The sequence below is a fragment of the Mesoplodon mirus genome, assembly GCF_964341445.2.
Source record: "Mesoplodon mirus genome assembly, chromosome: 5".
In the NCBI taxonomy this organism is placed as follows: Eukaryota; Metazoa; Chordata; class Mammalia; order Artiodactyla; family Ziphiidae; genus Mesoplodon; species Mesoplodon mirus.
Genome location: NC_138980.1, coordinates 170,397,865 through 170,421,190, shown reverse-complemented (window position 1 = coordinate 170,421,190; position 23,326 = coordinate 170,397,865). Strand labels below are relative to the sequence as shown.

Below are 23,326 nucleotides of genomic sequence, written 5' to 3'. Positions count from 1 at the left end.
TTTTAGCAAGAGCAAAGAAATATATTTCAGTCACAAGAAGCATAACTCTCCAAACTTCAGAGACCCCTTCCCACTCCACTGCCCGGTCAGGGCTCCTTTCCACCCAGCTCAGGCCCCCGCCACGGCGCCTCTAACCCTTGTGCACTGATGACACCCACGTTCTATTTGCTTCTTCACTGTTGGCACGTGATGAAAACATTTAAAATTCTTAACTCTACCCTTATTTGCCAATATACTGTTTAAGAAGCTACGTTCTGGAAGAGGAAACATAAGCAGTTTGGTAAGGGACGCAGTAGAACGTCGAGATAAACCCAGTGCTTTGGAGGGGAGGTCGATGTGAGTGGAAATCTTCCCTCCATCACTGTGGTCAAGTTCGTTAACCAGGCTGTGGTGTCCTTGTCTCGGAGCTAATACTTCCTGCCTCGTGAACTGTCATGAAGGTAAATCAGGTAATGCTGAAAGCATTCAACACAGCGCCTGGCAAATATCAGGCACTAACAGATAAGAGTTCTCCGCAGTTTACCAGCATGATCACTGGGGCCTTCCCCGTCTTCAACTGCCCTGCACTGTACTCCAAGCTTCCCACCAGCTCCCTCCGATTCCTGGGGCACCTTCTAGCTACTTCTGTTCTGGTCACTTTCCAACCCCTGGTTCCTTACATCTCTTGGTTTCAGCCTCCATGTGATACTGAGTCCAAATAAATAATCCCTCCCTCATGAACGCTGGATGGAGGGGTTTCTGTTTGTTGTTAGCACAGAAGCTTCCTTGGAAAGACAGGTAAATTAGCATCTCCAGACTCGTGGGTTCTTGCTGTCCACCGCGCTGCTCTGGGTCATTTGGGGTCACTGTTACCCTGGGCGGGGGTGCCGGGAGGAGTGCTGGGCCAGAGGCACTGCTGGGTTATAACAAAATGCATCATACAGGCAGTGAGCTAAAAACCTTTATCCCTCAATGAGAGCATAGAAACAAGTCTGGTCTTCACAGGTCATAAAAGGCAAAGCTATGGGAGTCAAATGACTGATATCCCAAGAGGAAAAAAAAAATTAAAAAATTTCCTTTGATACCTCTGTTTTTCCACGGCAGAAATCTTGAAATTTCATATTCTTTTTATTTTTTTGGAAGTTTCATATTCTTGATAAAGAAACATTCGACATTTGAAAAGATGCATTGGTAGAAGCAACATGTTACTTCAAAGATGCTTTTATAGTTTAAATGATATATAATTATAACAGGTGATTGGAAAACAGGAATAAAATAGGGTGCTGATTCAGTATACATAAAAATTAATATCATATTAATCAATGTGTACAAAATAAATTTGGTGGATTTCTTCAAGTATCCCTCCCTTTCCTTTTTCTTACTTTGTCTTAAAATTACCGTTTCAGTGAGCAAAACAGAATCAATCTAAATATAACCACAGACTTCCTCCCCTCCATGCATAATGTACCAATGAAAGCTTTTCCTGATGATGTAATACAGCCATTTTCGTTCTGGTGCCACTGGCTTTCTCCCTTTACGTAGAGCAAACAGCAATGGACTCTTTTTAGAATTATTTAAAGGTGAACTGACACAGCTTCAACCGTGCCTGATAATGCACAGTTCTCTTATTATCTGTACCACCTCTCTGATGTCTGAGAACTTTACCCCTTGTTCCAGCATCAAGGAAAATACAATAAAATCTTGACAGAATATGAGGTTCTATGCCACACACCCAGCAGAATGCCTTAGACACAGCAGGCATCTACTAAATGTTGGAAGAATGGAGCCATGGATTCAAGCTCAAGACACCAACAGGGCAAGTGGCCCCAGGGTTTCAGCAGGAATCCAAAATAGCAGCCCTATAGAGACCTAGAGGGTGACCAGGGACACTGTCACCTCCCCATCTCCATTCACAACCCAAAAGATTGACATTTGTAAAGTGTTGCATCCTGTTACAAATACCACAAGGAGTTCAAGTGAAGAATTTCAAGTGAAGAATTTCAGAGTCAGGCCCGAGATGAAAGAGATTTTGTGGAGGGAAAGCATAGAGGGTTAATGACCTCCTCAACAAATAACAGGAAAACTGGGTTTCCTCAGAATAAAAGAACCATTTTTAATACATTCCACACTCACTTTCCACCATCCTCTCGCAGAGCCTGGCTCTCTATTAGCTTTCTTTGAATAATAACCATGGTTGTGTTACCAACAATGGGAACTTAATTTTTGATCCCAAAACAAGAGTAACTCTTGCTTCAGCAGCATTAATTTCGGCTACAGAAATAGATGGATGATTTTGCCTAAGGGTATCTCTGGTTCTTCCAAGTTCCCCTTTCAATGTGTACAATGAAACCCTTCCATAAAAAATAAAGGTATACAATACATTCAGTTCTGTTAACAGCAGGTTTTCCAAAGCCCTTTAGCTCTGACTATATGAATACATACAAATATGGCATCATCATGTCAAGTTTTCCAACAATTTCATATCCTGAAATTATTACTGCTTAAAACTGTTCTGGTTTTCAAAGACAGAAGAATAAGAAGGTAGTAAGTAAATGCTGAAAAGCTTTCTCTAGGATTTTAGCTAAAATTGATTGATTAAATTATCAATCTCATATTCTAACCAGCAGGAGAAAATTCATTTATTGTAAGCCTTGTATTCTTCTTTCACTGTTGGAGGACTTTCATGCCTTAAACAAGGAACGGAGACAAACTTATAGGTCGATCTCTAACTTTCTATGTGCCCTACCCAAAGAGCATAAACAAATTCCTCAAACTAGGGTCACTTCTCCCCTTCCATTAGGGAAGCAGAAGCGGTCCAACTCAATCGCCTGTGTATCCATGGAACAGCTCACATTTGGGCAAGAGTGTGGAGAAGGGCACTCTTTCCTAGTCCAGTTTACTGAGGATTTAGATTGGGACAATCCTGTTGTGACCCCAAGTGTCAATTTCAGATCCATTTCTCAATTTAAAAATACAAATTTCTTTTTCATTTAAAAATCCTCTCAATGACTGAGGTTTCACTACATACTCCAAGCATGGTGCAGCCATTAAAAGCCCTTTAAAGGAAGATGATTTCATTCCAGCTTAGCCCCAGGGGGGGGAAAAAAGTATTTAGAAGTGTGATTTATTCAAAATAGACATCCATTTCTGACTTGGGGATGTTTAGCTTGATAAGCTTTGGAGCTCAGTTAGTTTTCTTTCCAGAGCAGATGACTCCTGAGTCATGATTGAAAATATCACTCATTTTAAAAAGATAACAACTGACCCCTCCCCCCGAAAAAGACCCCAAACACCAAGGAAAAGATATGTTGAAATGTGTTTTCAGTGGAAGTAAAACTCCTATTCAAAATCTAAAACTTGCACTTTAGGAGAACTGAATACTGAAAGCACTTCCTGTGCTTTAAATGACGTTGGAGGGCTCTGAAAGTTGAGTTTAAAAATACTTTCGGGCTTCCCTGGTGGCGCAGTGGTTGAGAGTCCGCCTGCCGATGCAGGGGACGCGGGTTCGTGCCCCGGTCCCGGAGGATCCCGCGTGCCGCGGAGCGGCTGGGCCCGCGAGCCATGGCCGCGGAGCCTGTGTGTCCGGAGCCTGTGCTCCGCAACGGGAGAGGCCACAGCAGTGAGAGGCCCGCGTACAGCAAAAAAAAAAAAAAAAAAAAAAAAAAAAAAAAAATACTTTCTAAGAATACAAGCCAAATGACTGCAGGATTATAAGTTCTCTCTCCCAGTTGTCCAGGTATTAAAAACAGGCACAAGCAAGAATAGCCTTCAAAAAAACTGAAACAGCACATGAGTAATGCAATCTACCCCAATAAAGGATACGACAAAATGGCCTTTTTCCTCCTTTTACGATGTACCTCTAAATCATAAGGTACCCTCCCATTCCCCTCCTTCCTGTATGGTCCCTTCTCTTTCAAAAAAAATTTAAAAGGACACATGACTAAAATGACAAGTGAAGGGCACATTCTTGGATTCCTCCTTTAGAAGCAGTGCTCTCGCTGCCGGAGGCACGGAGGCTGCCTAGAATCCAGCTTCCCCAGCAGGCATTCCAGCATTTGCTGAGTTATATTATACCACCTTCAATTCTCCAGAGGAGAGTTATGGATGAAAAGCAAAGAGAATCACTTGCCCAGGTCCACCTCTCCCCTGGACATCATCCTGCCCCCTAGTGACTCTCCCTGCAAGTTCTACCCAGTGACCGGGCAGCATGGACCATAGCAGTCCCGCCCTGCTGTGTTCCCCATCTTCTCCCACACGGTCACACCCTTCTATCACGAAAACAAAACCACACAAGAGAAAACCAAGCTGTTCGCTGTTCACAACAGCCAAAAAAGTGGAAACAATCTAAGTGTCCGTCAAGTAAAATACTGTACATCCAAATAACGGAATATTATTCAGCCATGAAAAGGAGTGAGGAACTGACACCTGCTACAACATGGATGAACCCTGAAGACATCATGCTAAGTGAAAGAAGCCAGGAACAGTAAGGCCACATATTGTATGATTCCATTTATAAGAAATATCCAGAATAGGGAAAGCCCACAGAGACAGGAAGCAGATTAGTGGCTGCCAGGAGCTAGGGGGAGGGGCGCATGGGAAGTGATTATGGAGATTATAATTATGGGGTTTCCTTTTGAGGGTGACAAAACTGTTCTAGAACTAGACAGTGGTGATGGCTGCATGACATTGTGAATGTACTAAATGTCACTCATAGTAAATTTTACATGATGTATATTTTACCACAATAAAAAAATGTAAACAACAACAAAAGACAAGTTGCTGCTTTTCCTGGCCACTGTTGAATCTCTCTGCGTTCATTCACCACTGATATTTTCTAATACATGGTTCACACGACCTACCTCCATTTTCTCAGCCCTCATCTCATCCTTAAGCCCCTGAATTCGTATTTTTACCCCCAAAGACCTCCTCTTCCTCTGCACGTAAACAAAAGCATGGCCAACTATTTACAAAGGTCTCTACAGATGTTTTAATAAAATTTGCTCTTGGAAACTGTTAATAGCCTCCTTCTTGAAATAATATTTGCCCCTGGCTTCCAAGGATGGCGTCTTCAGGACTCTTTTGGACCATCTTGACCTCGTGTTTTCTTTGCAAGCTCTCTTATGTGCCAGTGGGAACATTCCCCCAGGCCACCCTGGGCTCCCTGTCCTTTCCCGGTGCTTCGTCACCTCGCCTGGCATCACTCTAACCCTCGTTTCAGGACGCAGTTCTCCCACATACTGGGGGGTCCAACTGCCTTTCCTCAGTGGGTGGAGATGTGAGTTGGTAAACCCACCCTCGACATTTTCAAACCAAGCCGGGTCTTTCATATCATAAGGAAGAACACTATGGGAGTTTCCTATTGCTGCTACACAAATGATCAGATTAGTGGCTTAAAACCGCACAGAGGGGCTTCCCTGGTGGCGCAGTGGTTGAAACTCCGCCTGCCAATGCAAGGGTCATGGGTTTGTGCACCGGTCCGGGAAGATCCCATATGCCGCAGAGCGGCTGGGCCCGTGAGCCATGGCCGCTGAGCCTGTGCGTCCGGAGCCTGTGCTCCGCAACGGGAAAGGCCACAACAGTGAGAGGCCCGCGTACTGCAAAAAACCAAACCAAACCAAAACAAAAAAAACCGCACAGATTTATCATTTTACGGTTCTGGTGATGAGAATCTAAAATGGGTCTGCCGGGCTGCATGCTTTCTAGAGGCTCTGGGGGAAGAACTGTTTCCTTGGCTCTTCCACCTTCTAGAGGCTGCCTGTCCCTAGCTCATGGAACCACACTCCATCTTCAAAGCTATCAGCATCCTCTCTCCTCTCTGCCTGCCTGCCTGCCTCCCTCTCACAAAGACCCTTATAATTACACTGGCCCACCTGGATAATCCAGGATCAACTCCCATCGTAAAGATCCTCAATTTAATCACATCTGCAAAGTTCCTTCTGCCATGTTAGGAATATAATCACAGGTGCTGAGCACTAGGTGGGTGGTAGGGGGATTATTTGGTCTAGGACATACTTTGGCAGCCCTTTCTTTCCTACACGTTTCTAACAAGCAGGGACCTTTGCCCTCAATATTTCACAGGTCAGTTGCTGGCCTGGGACAAACAACTCACAAGAAGTTCTCTCTCCATGAAACTGCAAACTAAGACATTTTCTGGGATTCTTGATTCAAGGTTATTTAGAGCTCTGTGGGAGGGAAAAATCCATGGGTTTCCATTCATTTCCAAGAGAGGGAAAAGTACTAAGTCAGGGACCAGCAAGGGAAGGAGACTTTTGGAGAGCACGTAATAAAGAACATTCAGAAGATTTCTTGAGACACTGGATAGAAATATGCAGTCAACAGGGCGATACACTCAAAATACTACTGAGTTCTTGGAGGCCTCCAACATCAGCCTATTTCTAAACTGAGAAGCAGAGTCATCTGTCATTGTTTTGGGCCATTTGTATGTGAATTTCCTCCCCACCCAGTCTGTCTTACTCTCCTTTGATGCAGCCTATCACTACTCTTCATCCTTGTTCATTTTTTCACCCCACCTACGTTAAAATGTGTGTGTAACCTGGCACAGACCTGTACAGATAGAAATGTAACCTTTAATTGGATCTTCTTATTGTAACTGAAGCGACACTGATGTTTTTGTCCTGCTGAAATGTGCACGTACTAAAATCACTGGTGCCACGCAGCTAGGCTTCAACAGCAGGCACGTTATCCTCAGCCGCTCCAACACGCTGACGGCCCAGATCTCCCACACCCTCTAGTGGCGGCCAGCCCTAGAACACTGCCAAGCGCGCAAGGAAATCATTCCAGCTGTCAGAGCCCAGGTGTTGATGCAGTCTTTACACAGGCTTTCAAATATACAGTATTCTGGCTTAGAAAACCATTCACTTTATGGGTTAGGCATTTGCCTTTTCCCTTTTTGTGATTGTTGGTACTGTCATAGAGTAAACTCAGAAACTCACAGGAGCAGTAGACAGTCCGGTAAAAAATGTTCTTAAGTCCAATGAAAAGAGAGCATATAAATCAATTGAGGTATAGTCACATGATGGAATATTATACAGCAACAAAAAAGAAGGAACCGCAGTTATACACAGCAACATGGATTTATCTTTTTGTAAAAGTTTAGTGGTAAGATATTAGTTCTGGAAGACTACATAAATATGGAACCATTTTTAATAGACCTCAAAAGTGAAATTTTTATTTAGGAATACATGTATATGTAATTTAAATATATTTGTATGCATACACATATTTATATACATATATACACATATACAAATATTTATATACATACACATATATTTATATACATTTATATACATATATACATATAAATACATATACATATATTTATATGTGTATACAAACACACACACATATTTTTTTTAAAGCAAAGGAACAAAGAACACAAATATCAGGACCGTGCTTGCTTTTAGCCTGGGAAGGCAGCAGGAGAAGGTAAGGGAGATGCAGGAGCATCAGTCCTGTTTGGGGGAAAGTTCATGATTATCTGTTTTATTATAATGACTACAACTTCTGTGTATGTTACATATATTCTTCAATATATAAAATACGATCATTAGGGCTTCCCTGGTGGCACAGTGGTTGACAGTCCGCCTGCCAAAGCAGGGGACATGGGTTCGTGCCCCGGTCTGGGAAGATCCCACATGCCGCACAGCGGCTGGGCCCATGAGCCATGGCCACTGAGCCTGCGCGTCTGGAGCCTGTGCTCCGCAACGGGAGAGGCCACAGCAGTGAGAGGCCCGCGTACCGCAAAAACAAAAAAAAACAAAACAAAAAAACCCGATCATTAAAAGATAATTTAGGAACATGTGTAGGTAGGTAGGTTGGATAGACTGACAGCTGACCGATGGACAACTGACAGCTGATAGAGCGACTGGCTGGCTGACCTACAGAACCCAGGGATGGGATGTTCAGAGGAGAACACACTGTCTTCCCAGGTTCATTCTTGTTTGAATTGCCCAAAGACTACAGTTTGGAGTATAAGGATAGAGATATAAATCTTCCTCTGGAGGATACAAAGAGTTTCCAAATTTTACTTAGATAGGCTTTCTGGGGGCATCTAAATCATGAGGATATGCACGCAGGCCCTTCACCTGGACCTGTCACTGAGCCTCAGAAAGGAAGGGATCAAGAACTTTTATCCCACCCCTCGAACACCACCTAACCTTGGAAATTCATCTTTTTAATGTATTACTCAGTAACACGTTAGTCATTTTGCTTTGCCCCAATCCTATGAAGCTCAGTATCAAGTGACACTTGGGCTGGCCAGGGCCCCCCTGTAATGTCTCTGACGTATTCCTGAGGCTCCCGCCCCTCCTCTGAGCCCCGCTGCTTCTCTACACTTTGACCCTGACCTGTTTCCAAGGCCTGGGCTGTGCCTTCTGCGTAACCAGAGCCCCATTTCCGGTCAGCAGCTCAGGAGCCGGAGCCCTTACGTGAACTGAATACCTGAAGCGGTGTGTCATCTCCCATGTCCAAAGTCACAGGCCTCACCCTGACTGGCGGGATGCTCTCTCCTTTTACTGAGTATCTTTCGTCTCTCTTCGTGTTAAAGGCTATGCATGTTCATTATAGAAGTAAAATGTATTGATAATAAAGATAAACAAAATCAAGAAAACAAAAACCACCTGTCTTCCCTTCGCAAGAGCTACCAGACATGTTCAACACATAACTGTAAGGTACTGTGCATTATACCTCGCTGCAGTGCTTTAAATCTACAATTTTTTTTACAATTAGCAATAAATGATACATTTTCATATCTCATATCCCATTTTCATACTTTCACAATACGATCTTAATTAGCTACATAATATTCCATTTATTCTAGTTACTACAGTTGCATTAAAAAAAACTTACTAGTATAAAACAAAAATCACCGTGCCCCAGGGCCTTTGCACTTGCTGTTCCCTCTGACTAGAAACTCTTCAACCAGACATGATTCACAACTTCACCTCTGTCAAGTCTTAGCTCAAAACTCTTCTTCAGTGAGGGCTTTCCTGAGCACTTTAATACAACTTGACCCTCACCTCCCACCCTCACACTCCCTGATCCCCTCTCCTGCTTCAGTTTCCCTTAAACATCGTTCACCACCTAACATTATAAATTGTAGTAATTTATTTTCTGGCTCACTCACTAGAATGTGACCTCCAGGAGGACAGAGTTGTTGCTTTTTGTTTAATTCTACTAATGCCTAGAAGTACTGGCAATAAAGGCACGCAATAAATATTTGTTGAAACGATGAATGAACAAAATCAGATAGAATTTTACAAAAAGACTGGAAAAAATAAAATTGAAAGTGAGTTTAATTTCTGGGCGATGGGTTTATAAGGTTTGAGTATTCCTTTTTATAATAAGTTCCCTATATTTTCAGTTTTCTAAATTAGCATGTATTACTTTTAAAATCAAGAAAAAAGTTATGTTTTAAATGCTATTAGGCAAATATGACTATAAATATTGTTTAGGAACAATAGAGAGAGAGAGACAAAGAGAAAGAGAAAGAGACAGAAAGACAGACGGACAGAGGACAAAAAGTTTCAAATACCTGTGAAGTCTTAATTTATGTTCAAATAATCACAGCATAGGCCAGGGAAAGTTAAGAGAAGTATTAACTACTAACCATTCTTCCTTCTTGGTAATTTAAGTTTATTGAAGCAAGAATGCTACTAGGTAACAATTAGTCTAGCTTAATTACTTGATATATTTATAAGTGAACTACATTCTCGAATCCTTAGTAATGCAGGATCCAGTACCTAATCAAACCTAATAAGCAAGGAGCCTAAGAGAATCTGAAAACATAGATTAAAATGATCAAAGCTGCAATTTTTGTTTCTTATGAAGTGGCTGTAGACAGCCATGGTGAAGCCATAGAAAACAGTGATGTACACACATTTTTAATTAAGCAAAGATGAAATAGAGCTAAAATAATGGGGGGAAAAAGCTGACTGGACTCGTTATTGAATCAGATTATGGAATTACATTAACTTTAAGAAATGTCCCATTTTATCAAAACTGAAAATTATAAACTATAATAAAATATAATATTGAGTGCATTTTACTTAGGAGCCCTGAGTATTAAGTCAGGCGGCTGCTGCTCCCAGCCTCACTGAGAGCCTGACTCCTGGTTTCCTGCCCACGTTTTGACTTGATAAATCTGCTTGAATATAAGGAGAACACGTTACTCATAAAAGCAATGTACAGCCAGGAACAGGTCTAACTATTTGTCTCCCTTGTCAGTGAAGCCAGTGGGCTATGAAATGTACTTCCTGTTTCATCTTCTTCCTTGATTTTCTTGAGGTATAGTCGATGTACAATATTATGTAAGTTACGGGTGTACAACGTAGTGATTCACAGTGTTTTAAAGTTATACTCCATTTACAGTTATTAGAAAATATTGGCTATATTCCCTGCGTTGTACAATATATCCTTGTAGCTTATTTATTTTATACACAATAATTTGTACTTCCTGTTTCATTTTATTTTTAACACCTAAGAAATAGATCAGTTGCTGTTGTGAAGATGGCCGTCAGTTTCAGGGAGGGCTTTTAGCTTGAGGGGCTCCTGAGGGGAAAAAACAGCCCTTAAAGTTCCAGCATGAGGCATTTTTAGGAAGTCAACACTTTTTATGTAGAGACCCCACTGATGGTGAAGAGATAAGAAGCAGAATGGTCCCCTTCGTCCTCAAACAGCTTTCAAAACGGCTTGTAGTCCTTTGTTCCGCGCTTGTCTTCAACTGGTCTGATTGTCAAAGTACAACTTTTAAAAATGAACACAACAGATTGGAATCTGGGTGAAGAATTCTAAGCCACATCGCAGCCGTGCTGCCTAAGAGCTCACCATCTCTCGGTGGCTGAATGGGTCCGTTCTTTCCGGAGAGAGAGGAATAAAAGGGCTTCAACTCTCCATTGTGCGATATATGACTACAGAATTGTGCTCAATTATTATTTTTGAAAAAATGAATAAAAGGCCTATTCGGATTTTTATGTTGGCAGGGTAGAGACTTTCAAAGTGGTGCTTTGCCTCCAGGCTGGCCCAGGCATCTCCAGCCAAAGACTCCCCAAGCCCAGATATGCTTGTGTTAAAATCCAGCATATTCTGAATTTAAGTGAATTTTTTTTTCCGAGGAAAAGAATTTTTCATTTAATCCAATCAAATGTAGCCTTCATAGCAAGACTTTCTTTTAAAACTCATGGAGATGTGGCTCCCTAACCGCTGTTCTGGCTGAAGTTAAAAAATAAAGCTTCCAAATAGTATGCCTTCTCAGAAAGGTTACAAAATACAAGTTATAAGGTGACTTTAGACACTTTTGAAAATACTAAAACTGTAAAATCTAGTAGTTTCAATGCGTGAGTCAGAATTACTGCTGTGCCTAATAACAAAGAAAGAAAGAAAACTTTTTAGGCTGCCATGTGACTACTTAATGCTTTTGACTTGGTGATTCATCCCGTCTGTGGAATTCTGATGAGTGATGACGATTCATAAATATAGAATACGCAGTTTTCATACTAAATTCTATTCCTCAGAGGAGACAAGTTAGCAAATGCTAGATGACTTCTCACTTTTACCGGAAGCATGGTGCTGCGCTCAAGGATTTAATTAATTAGACGGCTCTTACCTACATGCTCCAGTTTCCACATTGGTTCTGGGCCTATGAGCTGGGGCAAGATCGGGACTGTGCTTTTCAACCAACAATTCTTGGCTCCTTTTCTCCAGAAAAAAATAGAAACAGAACACTTTGGCAATTATCTGGAAGTTGACAAGACAAAAAGGCATTTCATCTCACCAAGTAGGGCCACAGAACTGCTTCTCTTAAGAGCAGGTGAGAGAGAGAGAGATAGCTCAGAGGAGGAGTCCCAGGATTTGACCAAGCTGCAGGCAAAAAGCCCACAACTCCTGCTAACTCCTGCTGGCTCTAGAAAGACTGCGTTTGTTAATTCTCTGCTGTGCCCACCCCAAGAGTCAGCTCAAGGTAAGGCAAAGTAGATCTGATGCCCTTGTTACATTCTTGGAAAGCCACTCCCCACTTCCTGTGAAAGACACCGGCTGAGGCATCGGGATTCTGGCGATGTCTGTTATTAAATCCCAGAGTTCTCAGCCGTAATTTCCAAAACCTGTAGTGTTGATGAAAGAAGTGTATTTTCTGTAAATTGACACTGAACAGTAAAACAGGATTTATGATGAGAAGAGCTCCTTCATCTGGATTATAATGTACAAAACTATTAAAGAATTAGGGAAAGAAATTTTGAATGATCGATATATACGTAAGTAAAAGTACTTTTTTCTAATTTATACTTCCTTAGAAAAACCAGGCCAAACTGAAACCAATTTTATGTTTTTAAAGGTAATGGGCACAATTTCTCCTTTGTTAACAGAGGCTATTATTCAGTCAGCGGCCACAGTCACACGAGGATTAAGAGCCATGATAGCACGGGTCAGGTTTCATGCCAAGACTAGGAACGAGCCATAGAAGATGTTAATTTGGTTCAGTTGACAGACTGCTCTGCATAAATCCTGTTCATATCGCAGAGCTGGGGCTTACTGTTTAGTAAAGAAAAAGGTCAAGCACCAGCCCTTCTCAGGACTTACACACTGAGAATCACATTTGCACAAAATGAACTTTCCAGGTACAAAAACTGATATGTGAATGGCATCTGATTAAAATGATCCAATTTTTATTGTTGAAGACATCAGAAATTTGATGCTGGATTTACTGTCATTTACTAGTTAGGTATAACATGTTGTACTTGTGAATACCCTTCTTGTACATAGACATCACCATCTTCGTGCTAAATTTTGGAGGAAATGCTTTAAGCTTAGCTGACCAAAGCAACTTTTCCCAGAGTCTGTGAAATAAGCCATTAGGATTATAGGAAGGAAAAAATTACTTTCCTTTCCAGTTTTACTGAGATAAAATTGACATATAACCTTGTGTAAGTTTAAGGTGCACAGTATGATGATCTGATAGATGTACATATTGTGAACTGATTACCACAGTGGATAGTTTGCACTTCCTTCACCTCACATCATTACCATTTTGTCATTGTGGGGGTGAGAACATTTCAGATCTACTGTCTTAGCAACTTTAAATCACACAATATGGTATTGTTAGCTAGAGTCACTATGCTGCACATTAGTTTCCCAGAATCCATTCATCTTATAACTGGAGGTTTGTGCCCTTTGACCAACACCTCCTCACTTGCACCCCCAGCCCTGGCACCTACCAATCTGCTGTTTCTTTATGAGCAACATTTTTAGATTTCACATAAAAGGGAGATCCCACAGTATTTGTCCTTCTCTGTCTGACTTATTTCACTTAACATACGCCTTCCAGGTTCATCCATGTTGTAGAATTTCCTTCTTTTTTAATGGCCGAGTAACATTCCATTGTGTATATATACCAGTTTTCTTTATCAGTTCATCCACTGGTGGATGCTGAGTTGTTTCCATGTCTTGGCTATCGTGAACAGTGCTGCAGTGAACATGGGGGAGGTGTGTGCAGACATCTCTTCAGGACAGTGATTTCATCGCTTTGGATCTAGACCCAGGAGTGGAATTACTGGACCGTCTGAATGTTTTATTTTTAGTGTTTTGAGCAACCTCTATACTGTTTTCCTTAGTGGCTGCACCAGTGGACATTCCTGCCAACAGTGCACAGAGTTCCCTTTTCAAGGAGCCCCCTTTTTTTTTTTTTTTTGTTTTTTGTTTTTTGCGGTACGCGGGCCTCTCACTGCCGTGGCCTCTCCCGCTGCGGAGCACAGGCTCCGGACGCGCAGGCTCAGCGGCCATGGCTCACGGGCCCAGCCGCTCCGCGGCACGCGGGATCCCCCCGGACCGGGGCACGAACCCGCGTCCCCTGCATCGGCAGGCGGACCCCCAACCACTGCGCCACCAGGGAAGCCCCAAGGAGCCCCTTTTTAATGGAAAAGCTCTACAACAGCATAATGAAGGCAGAGTGGTCCATGATTGCATCCACCTTTTGAACAGTGAATTTCACGGCCCTTAAACAAGCCCTACAGAGAAAAGGCCTGGTTCACTCTGAGCCTGAGAGCAAACCACTAACGCGATGCTGGGAAGAGGGACAATTAAGCCTGGCTGACAGACCTGGGAATCCCAGCTGTGCAGGCTGTAATGGGGGGTGGGGAGGGGGGAGAGGGGGAGAAGTGCTGATCTCTTTTTTTCCCTTTTTAACTTTTTAAAAATAGATTCTATTATTTTAAAGCAGTTTTAGGTTCCCAGCAAAATCAAACAGAGGGCACAGAGATTTCTCATATACCCTCTGCCCCCAGACACACACAGCCTCCTCCCTCATCAGTGTTCCCCACCAGGGTGCTGCATTTGTTACAACTGATGAACCTACACTGACACGTCATAATCACCCCAAAGCCAGAGTTTACATTAGGGGTCACACTTGGCGTTGTACATTCTATGGGTCTGGACAAAAGTGTAATGACCTGTATCTACCATGAGAGTAACATACAGACTATTTTCACTGCTCTAAAAATCCTCTGTTCTCGGCCTATTCATGCCTCCCATCCTCGCAAGCCCCTGGCAGCCACTGATCTTGTTACAGTTTCCGTAATTGTGCCTTTTCCAGAATGTCTTACAGTTAGAACCATAGGGTATGTAGCCTTTCCAGATTGGCTTCTTTTGCTTAGTAATATGATTAAGGTTTCTCCATGTCTTTTCATGGCTTGATAGCTCATTTCTTTTTTTTTTTTTTTTTTTTTTTGCTGTACGCGGGCCTCTCACCGTTGTGGCCTCTCCCGTTGCGGAGCACAGGCTCTGGACGCGCAGGCTCAGCGCCCATGGCTCACGGGCCCAGCCGCTCCACGGCATGTGGGATCTTCCCGGGCCGGGGCACGAACCCGTGTCCCCTGAATCGGCAGGCGGACCCTCAACCACTGCGCCACCAGGGAAGCCCGAGAGCTCATTTCTTTTTAGTGCTGATTAATATTCTATTGTCTGGATGGACCACAGTTTATTTACCCATTCACTTACTGAAGGACCTCTTGGTGGCTTCCAAGTTTGGGCGTTATGAACACAGCTGCTATAAACATCTGTGTGCTGCTCTTTGTGTAGACCCAAGTTTTCATTCCTTTGAGTAAATACCAAAGGGTATGACTGCCTGACTGTATGATAAGAACATATTTGGTTTTGTAAGAAACCACCAAACTGGCTTCTAAAGTGGCTGTACCGTTTTGCATTCCCACCAGTAATTAAGGAGAATTTCCGTATATTAGAAAAGAAGAAACATCTAGTTTCCTAAGGTGGAAAGTGTTTGCACTGATGTTACTTCTTTTGCTGTATGCCTAGGGTTTACCCACTTAGCAAGGTACTGTAGTTGAGATCATACTGTATCATTTTTAGGATTTAGAAATGTTGATTTCTAACTCCCGCCAAATGAGGGCGAGATTTCTGAGCTAAGCACCTCAGACCTTGTAAGGGGAAAGATCCTAATCCCACCTGCCTCACAGGAGCAAAACAGCACCTCCTCCTGCCTGCAAAGATCCTCCTATCCAGCACTGTATTTTATTCTTCAAATAAGGTGGTTTTGAATTGTTCAATGTTAAAAACACGGCACTAGCAAGTACCAGATGCCAAGAGTCACTGTAAATAACAAACCAAATCATCGTCAAAGAAACTAGAGGAAAACATATTTCAATTTCACATCTCCAGCGTGAACAACAAATCAGAATGAAATTACACAATGGAAAGTGCAGTGAAGAAATTTTGGGAAGTATCCTTTCTAGTGTGAATTAAATCACTTTGAAAGAGGCACTGGCCAAACAAAAAGGTAAATGGATAACAATATGAAAGGAACACTAATCCCCCTCAAATCACATCATAGACTTCTTAGGGCTGGAAGAGATATTCAAGATGATTCTCTCTCACCTCTTCACTCAGCAGATAAGAAAACTGAGGCCAAGAGATAAGTGAACTTGGCAAGATCACTAGCTGCAGGGTTGGGACCAGGATGGAAAATGAGCTGCATCTGGGCTTCCCTGGTGGCGCAGTGGTTGAGAGTCCACCTGCCGATGCAGGGGACACGGGTTCGTGCCCCGGTCCGGGAAGATCCCACATGCCGCAGAGCGGCTGGGCCCGTGAGCCATGGCCACTGGGGCTGCGCGTCCGGAGCCTGTGCTCCGCAACGGGAGAGGCCACAACACTGAGAGGCCCGCGTACTGCAAAAAAAAAAAAAAAAAAAAAAAAGAGCTGCATCTGAACATCCATCGGGGTGATCCTGAAGTAAATGAGACCCTCCCTAAAAAAAGGCTATTATTTCCATGATCATGGCTTCTCTGGGGGTACAGAGGCAGCTCCCCAAACAAGTGGAATATTATAAATCTTTAAAAAGCCGCATTCTAAGGAGCTACTCACTCCCTGACCAAACCCAACATTGGCAAAGTGAGAGCCTTGGTCCTGCTGTGCTCACTAATAGCTAATATTTCTTCCAGATCCTTATCAAACATTCCCATAATTTCTATGTTAAGAGGAAGTGCACACTGGGAATTCTCCCAGGCAACTTATAACTACTTCAGAAGGGCTGTGGACAGCAAGGGCTTCAGCAAAGCCCTTGGCGGGTCAAACTGAATATCAGTAAATCTGAAAGAGTATTGCTTTGAAGAGCTTTTAAAATTTATTTATTTTTTTTTTCTTTTGTGGTACGCGGGCCTCTCACTGTTGTGGCTTCTCCCGTTGCGGAGCACAGGCTTCGGACGCGCAGGCTCAGCGGCCATGGCTCACGGGCCTAGCTGCTCCGCGGCATGTGGGATCTTCCCGGACCGGGGCACGAACCCGTGTCCCCTGCATCGGCAGGCAGACTCTCAACCACTGCACCACCAGGGAAGCCCTAAAATTTCTTTGAAATTACACTAACTCACTTGGTCAGATCTTCTTCCTCCAACCAGAATTAGGGAGCATGCTCAATTTCTTCACCTGACAAATGGGGAAACACCTGCAGAGAAAGCTTAAGACACTTATCCAAGGAGGCCCAGTGTGTCTGCAGGGGCAGGACAGAAGCCAGGACCTGGACTGTCAGGCCAGGGGTGGGTCTGTGTCTGGAGGATCAGGTTTCCCTTCTTATAGCTAATATCTCCCTCTGCTGAGTTTTTGGCAAGTTTACATTCTGCCCATGAAAATCTGGGCTCCAAAATGAAGGAACAAGCACTCAGAAGTAAACTCGTCATAAAATTAGCCTTTACACCTGAAGTAAGCATTATTTTCACGAGCACAGCTTCTAAGAGTACATTATAGGGGTTTCCCTGGTGGCACAGTAGTAAAGAATCCGCCTACCAATGCAGGGGACACGGGTTCGAGCCCTGGTCCGGGAAGATCCCACATGCCCCAGAGCAACTAAGCCCGTGCACCACAACTGTTGAGCCCGCGTGCCACAAATGCTGAAGCCCACGTGCCTAGAGCCCGTGCTCTGCAACAAGAGAAGCCGCCACAATGAGAAGCCTGCGCACCGGAATGAAGAGTAGCCCCCGCTCGCCGCAACTAGAGAAAGCCCGCGCACAGCAGCGAAGACCCAACGCAGCCAAAAATAAATAAACAAAATAAATAAATTTATTTAAAAAAAGAGTACATTATATACCAAGTTATGGTTTTTTTCATGGATTTTTAAAGGCATTACTTTGTTTCCTTTGTGCACGTTGCCCACTTTGATGTAAGTCGAGCACCGAACCATCCCTCTTTCAGTCCTACAAGGGTATTCTTAAAGCAGAATTTAAACAAATAAATAACTACAAAAATTCATTTTACTGGAATACTGACCCTTACATTTTCTTCACTTTTCCACTTCTCATATGCACAGTTGGTGATGTGAATTCTGATCCTCTCATCACCTGCCCCACCTCTTTTCTCTTCCATGTGAGAAGAGAGCCTTTACTTCAGGATGGGGGATGGCAAATGAAAAGGGGGCTCATTTGCTTGTGGCTGCACAAGGAACCCAGAGTCCTGTGGATGTTCGCTGCACCCTCCCACCTACAAGCCTCTCACCCCTCTTCCTCGTCTCCTTACCCCAGAGTTCTCTGAACCGACAGCCTGGTTAGCCTTCGGGAATGTTCCTGCAGAGTTCCAGGACATGGGGTTGCCCTGGTCTTCCCCCACTACCGCACGCTGCTCAGGCCCCAAAATGAGGTCTGAGAGGAAATCCCCAATGAAAACACCCCCATCTCCCCCACCTATCTTCACACATTATGACTCTCACGCGTGCACATGGCCCAATATTACAGCAAGACGTGAACCATTTCCTAGAACGAGTCCTGATTTTATCCTTGGCCTCACTTTGACTGTATTTTTCTTTATGTTCCCACTCTTGTAGATTACTATGATCAATCCTGTCACTAAACTATGGTTTCAGAGATGCATCTTGGCGGCCCGGTCACCTCTCCCACTTGCCCTCCATTAGCCATAACATGAAAAGAAGGTTCCCTACCTTTCACTGAAGCTTCTCCACAACTGTGCACCTGCAATAGGAGAAGTAAATGTGAAAGGTTAATGGAGCTATTTTCCTCTTGAGGCATTTCTCAACTTAGAAATATTCTGAGCTATTTGAAATGGACCGCTTAGATCTTAAAACTCTAGAAACGATCAGTTCATACAGCGTATACTTCTGCTACCATAACTCATTCAGGGAAGTTGTCCACAAATATCCATTGAGATTCTACTATATGCAAAACACCTGGATAGGTACCACGGAAGATGGAGCACCGTGTAACACATGGTCCTGCCTCGGGGACTGTACTGTCCAATGGGGCAGACCGAACCCGCACTCAAGCAAATCTGAACCGAGGTAGGCGGTGTAGGAACTCTACAAGAAACATAAGCCATGGGAGTTCAGGGTGGAGAGAAAATGTGGCTGGTCAAGAAAGCAGCAATATCAGGGGTGGTATTCAAGGGGAACTCTGAAATGGTACTGACAAAGGAGAACTGAAACAACCGCTATTTGAGAAAGGAGATTTTTATCTGTTCATTCTTTAGGTGTTTTGAGCCTATATCTATGCTCAAATGAAACCAACATTTATATACACACACACACATACACCTAGATCTCATTTGCTTTCTTAATTCTCCAATGACTTTCTTCACTGGACTATGCCTTGACACTATACTCCCCGCTACCAGCTTTAATGAAGTTCAAGAAAAGAAATGGCCAAGAGGTGGTTTCTGCTTTTTCCATCGAACAAAAGCCAAAGATGTTGTCCCTTTTGTTCTTCAGTGTCCCCTAGTAAAGATGCATGTGATAAATTCTTCTTAAAATTCAGCCGCAGGAAAAAGTTTCTCCAAACTGCTTGCATCCTTTTATCAGATTATTAGAATTGTGCCATGGATCTGGTTTTGCTTTCTATCTAGATGAACAAACAAAGAAGATGTAGTGTATACATATATTACAATGAAATACTATTTGGCCATAAAAAAGAATGAAATCTTGTCATTTGTGGCAACACAGATGGACCTGAGGGTATTATGCTAAGTGAAATAAGTCAGACAGAGAAAAACAAATACTGTATGATTTCACTTATATGTGGAATCTAAAAAAACAAGTGAAGAAACAAAATAGAAACAGACTCATAGATACAGAGAACAAACTGATAGTTGCCAGAGGGGAGGGGGTGGGGAGATAGACCAAAACAGGTGAAGGGGATTAAGAGGGACAAACTCCCAGCTATAAAATAAATACGTCATGAGGATGTAATGCACACATACAGCATCTAATTAATAATATTGTAACAACTCTGTATGGTGACAGATGGTAACTGGTCTTTCTGCAGTGATCATTTCACAATGTATAAAATATTGAGGCACTATGTGGGACACCTGAAATCTGAATAATATCGTGTTAATTATAACAAAAGCATTGGAAAAATGAGTACAGTTGCTGGCTAAGGGAGCGAGGACGTCAGAATGGTGAGGACAGCAGCACCGTAATCGCTGAACGTAGACCAGGGCCGGGCAGCACAGGGCTGAGGACGGTGGGGTGTAAGAGGCTGAGCAGGGGCGCGCTTGAACTGGAGTCACGGAGCAAGTGCAATGGGAGTGAGGGGCCGGGGGGTGGGGCCGGACGGGAGGAAGCACCGAGGACTGACTGCCAGCCTTGCAGGGGCTGGAGACAGAACTTGCAAAGGCTAAGGTCAAAGGCACAGGGATGGTCTCGGGGACCGAAGACGGGCTTCACACGAGCCATCAGGGCACAAGCGGGAATGACAGAGCGTGGCGTGGGCACAAAGGCCTACAGTTCATAGGTCACGAATGCAGGTGGGTCCACGTTCAACCGCGACCGGAAGGCGGCATCAAATGGATGGTGTAGATTTGGCAGGAGGAAAGGCATAAAGGGACAGTGGTTGGCGATGCCTCCACAGGTGGCATGCAGGAACCTGCTGAGCCCTCCTCCACTGCCCAGTGCAGTCACTGAAGAGCATCTCACAGACAGTGGGGTGCGGAAATTACTGGTTCTTTGGCAAAGAGAGAGAAGGAGAAGGTGGTCGAGAAAAACTGAAGGCCGCGGGAGGAGTTTCCCACACCGCAGAAGCATCCCCAGAGCCCAGAGGAAGGGGTTAATTCTGGGGAGCACACAGTCAAGCGCACAACAGCGAGACCGTGAGAGAGAAATCCATCACGGCCGAGGGCGTCCACACCGGTGAATCAGAAACCAGAGACACGGGGTCCCTGGGTTTCGCAACGAGTAAGTCCCAAGAAGGTATCGCCACACTTCTGCTCACCTATTTCATATTAAGTACCTAAGACGATATTAAGGATATGATGAAGGGAGGGGAGGGGTACAATTAAATCTTAACAAGAGAATCTTAATCCCTTCAGCCAAAAATGCTGTGGGAAGCCGGGAAGCTGGTGGAGAGGCGAGGGGCCAGATGACCTGGGGGTCCTTTCCTCACTGCTCCTGCCATAGGGCCGGGGTAGCTTGTGAGAGCCCGGCAGTTCTGGATGAAGCCATGGAGCTACCATCCCCGCATCTGGATCCAACTTGAAGCTGGTTCTGCGCCTCCCAGAGATCAGGTCATCACTGCAGGGCCCTGGGCTGAAGGGCCTGCAAAGCCAGGCTCTGCCGACCACGCATGGGGCTCAATGGGCCTTTGTCCTAAAAGACTCGACTGCAGAGGACGACGTTGGCACCCATGATGCTTCGGCCACAGACCGGGAGCGCTGGGAGACCACAGCCAGGAGTCCTGCTTCTTTTTTCCTCATGCAGTAGAAACACTGTATTCAGAGCAATGTCCCCTGTTGAAAACCCAGACAGAAAGACTGGCCTGTGACAAATGCCCACCCTACGGACTGGAGCGTGAGAGGTGGACTCGGGCAGAGAGGCACTGGTGAGAGGAAGGCGCTCAACACGGGCCGACTGATGGGTGAACAGACCCGTGCTGCTCCGGCCGCAGGTCGGAGCTGGAGAGAGGGGCCCGTTACTGACTGAGGTGCTTCTATTTCATGCTCTTGTCTGACCCTTAGACAACCCTGTGGTATCAGGAGGATTTGCCATTTCACAGGATAAAGAGGTTCGGATTATGTAGGAGGCTGAATAATGGCCCCCAAAGGTATCGGGTCTTAATTCCCGAAACCTGCAACACGTTACTTTATACGGAAAATGGGATTTACCAAACGTGACGAAGTTATGGGCTATGAAATGGGGACACCATCCTGGATTATCCAGGTGAGGCCCAAATGGAATCACAAGTGTCCTTGTAAGAGGAAGGCAGAGGGAGATTTGACACAGGCAGAGAAGGAGGCGATGGGACCACAAAGGCACAGACTGGAGAGATGCTCTACAAGCCAAGGATACCAGGAACTGGCAGAAGCTGGATGCTCAAGGAATCTGGGAGCGCGGCCCTGCCCACACCTTGATTTTGGCCCAGTGGTACTGACTATGGACTGTAAAAGAAGACATTTCTGCTGTATTGAGGCACCAAGCTTGTGGTAATTGGTCACCGCAGCCATAGGAAACCAATACGGTCTTTGACGGGGCCTCTCCACAGCTGAGAAATGGAGCCAACTAGCTCTAGAAGACTGGTATGCTTCCCACCCTACCACCCTAATTTTTTAAAGGACTGAATCTTTGTAGTGGAGAGCTTTCCTGCAACTTAATATGAAAGTTGCACACCTGCAAGAACATCAAGCTGGTGAGGCAACGCAGGGAACAGTCCTCGTGAGAGTGAGAGAAGGACAGTCACGACGTCTTTCCACTTCATCCTTGCCCCCCCCCCGCCATTTTTCCCTTCCTTATAACTTGTGCCCAGACTGGGACCAAATCTGTACACCACTGAAAACATCGAGATGCTCAGCTTGCTTTGTGAGGTCCCTTGCCCTACTGAGCTAGAATGACTGCAGGTAAAATAGGTTAAGTGGCTATTTCTTCTAAGATTCCTCGGAGGGAGCTCCTAGAGGGTGAAAATGTTACCAAGTCTATTTGAGAGAAACAGGTTCTCCTCTTATCAGTTATGAATCAAGGCAGAAACACAGGTATCGCCATGCGTTGATCTCACCAACCCCAGCACAAAGCCCTACAGCTCGGAGATGTCCCACCTCTAGGCAGAATGAATACATCTGGAGTAAATAGAAAGTAGCAGGCCAGGTGCCTGTTAGGGTTAGAAGGCAGAGAGTTAGGTGTCTGTTCTCTGAAACAGAAGAGAGGTGGGTGGGAGGAGGAGAGGGAGAGAAGGAAGAATGTGTACAAGAATATAAACTAAATCTACAGATTCAAGAAAAGCAATATCCGGGCAAAACCCACCTGTTCACCTTCCCAGAACAGTGAATGAAGGAATCACCTTCAAACCTTGAAACACACCCGTGTAAAACAATCTTTCTAAATGGCTTACACATGAGTTAGTTTAAGAACCATAAAGACTTAAAATATAAACCAGATTTAAAGCGCACCATAGAACACTATGATGGTACATCCATAACAGATGATGGTACATCCATAACAACTTAATATCCCTGGTCCCAGGGTCAGTGCTAGGGAGGAAAGGGTGCCTCTCACAAGCAGCTTCAGTATCCCCGCCAGGGCTAGGACCCTGGACAGTTCTTCTGTGCATCCACCTATATGGACCCCTACCAAAATTATCCCTTCATCTGGGGTTACATTTAGTGGAATCAACTGCTTCACTGTAACCCCCTCTTAGCTGTTTTTGATCAAATCAATCTTCTTTCACTTAATTTCATGGGGCTCAATTATTCCAAGCAGGGATTCTTGTCTATCTACAAAAACTAGCTCAAACCCTGGTAGAAAGAAGCTCCTCCAAGGACGGAAAAGCTTGACTCAGATTTATGATCTAGTTAAATTACTCAGAAAACCTTAAGCACATTTTTTTTTAATAATTCAAGT

General features: G+C 44.2%; 1 protein-coding gene across 2 annotated transcripts in view; it reads right to left on the bottom strand.

Annotated features, from left to right (window-relative positions):
• RETREG1 (reticulophagy regulator 1) overlaps nt 1-23,326 on the bottom strand; it is a 127,142-nt gene that overhangs the window by 73,081 nt on the left and 30,735 nt on the right. For both annotated transcript variants that reach the window (XR_014294099.1, XM_082621444.1), the window contains exon 3: nt 18,428-18,458. Coding sequence is in view for 1 of the 2 variants with exons in the window: in XM_082621444.1 (XP_082477570.1) it covers nt 18,428-18,458 (31 nt within the window). In the remaining variant the exon portion in view is untranslated. The remainder of the gene's footprint in view (nt 1-18,427; nt 18,459-23,326) is intronic.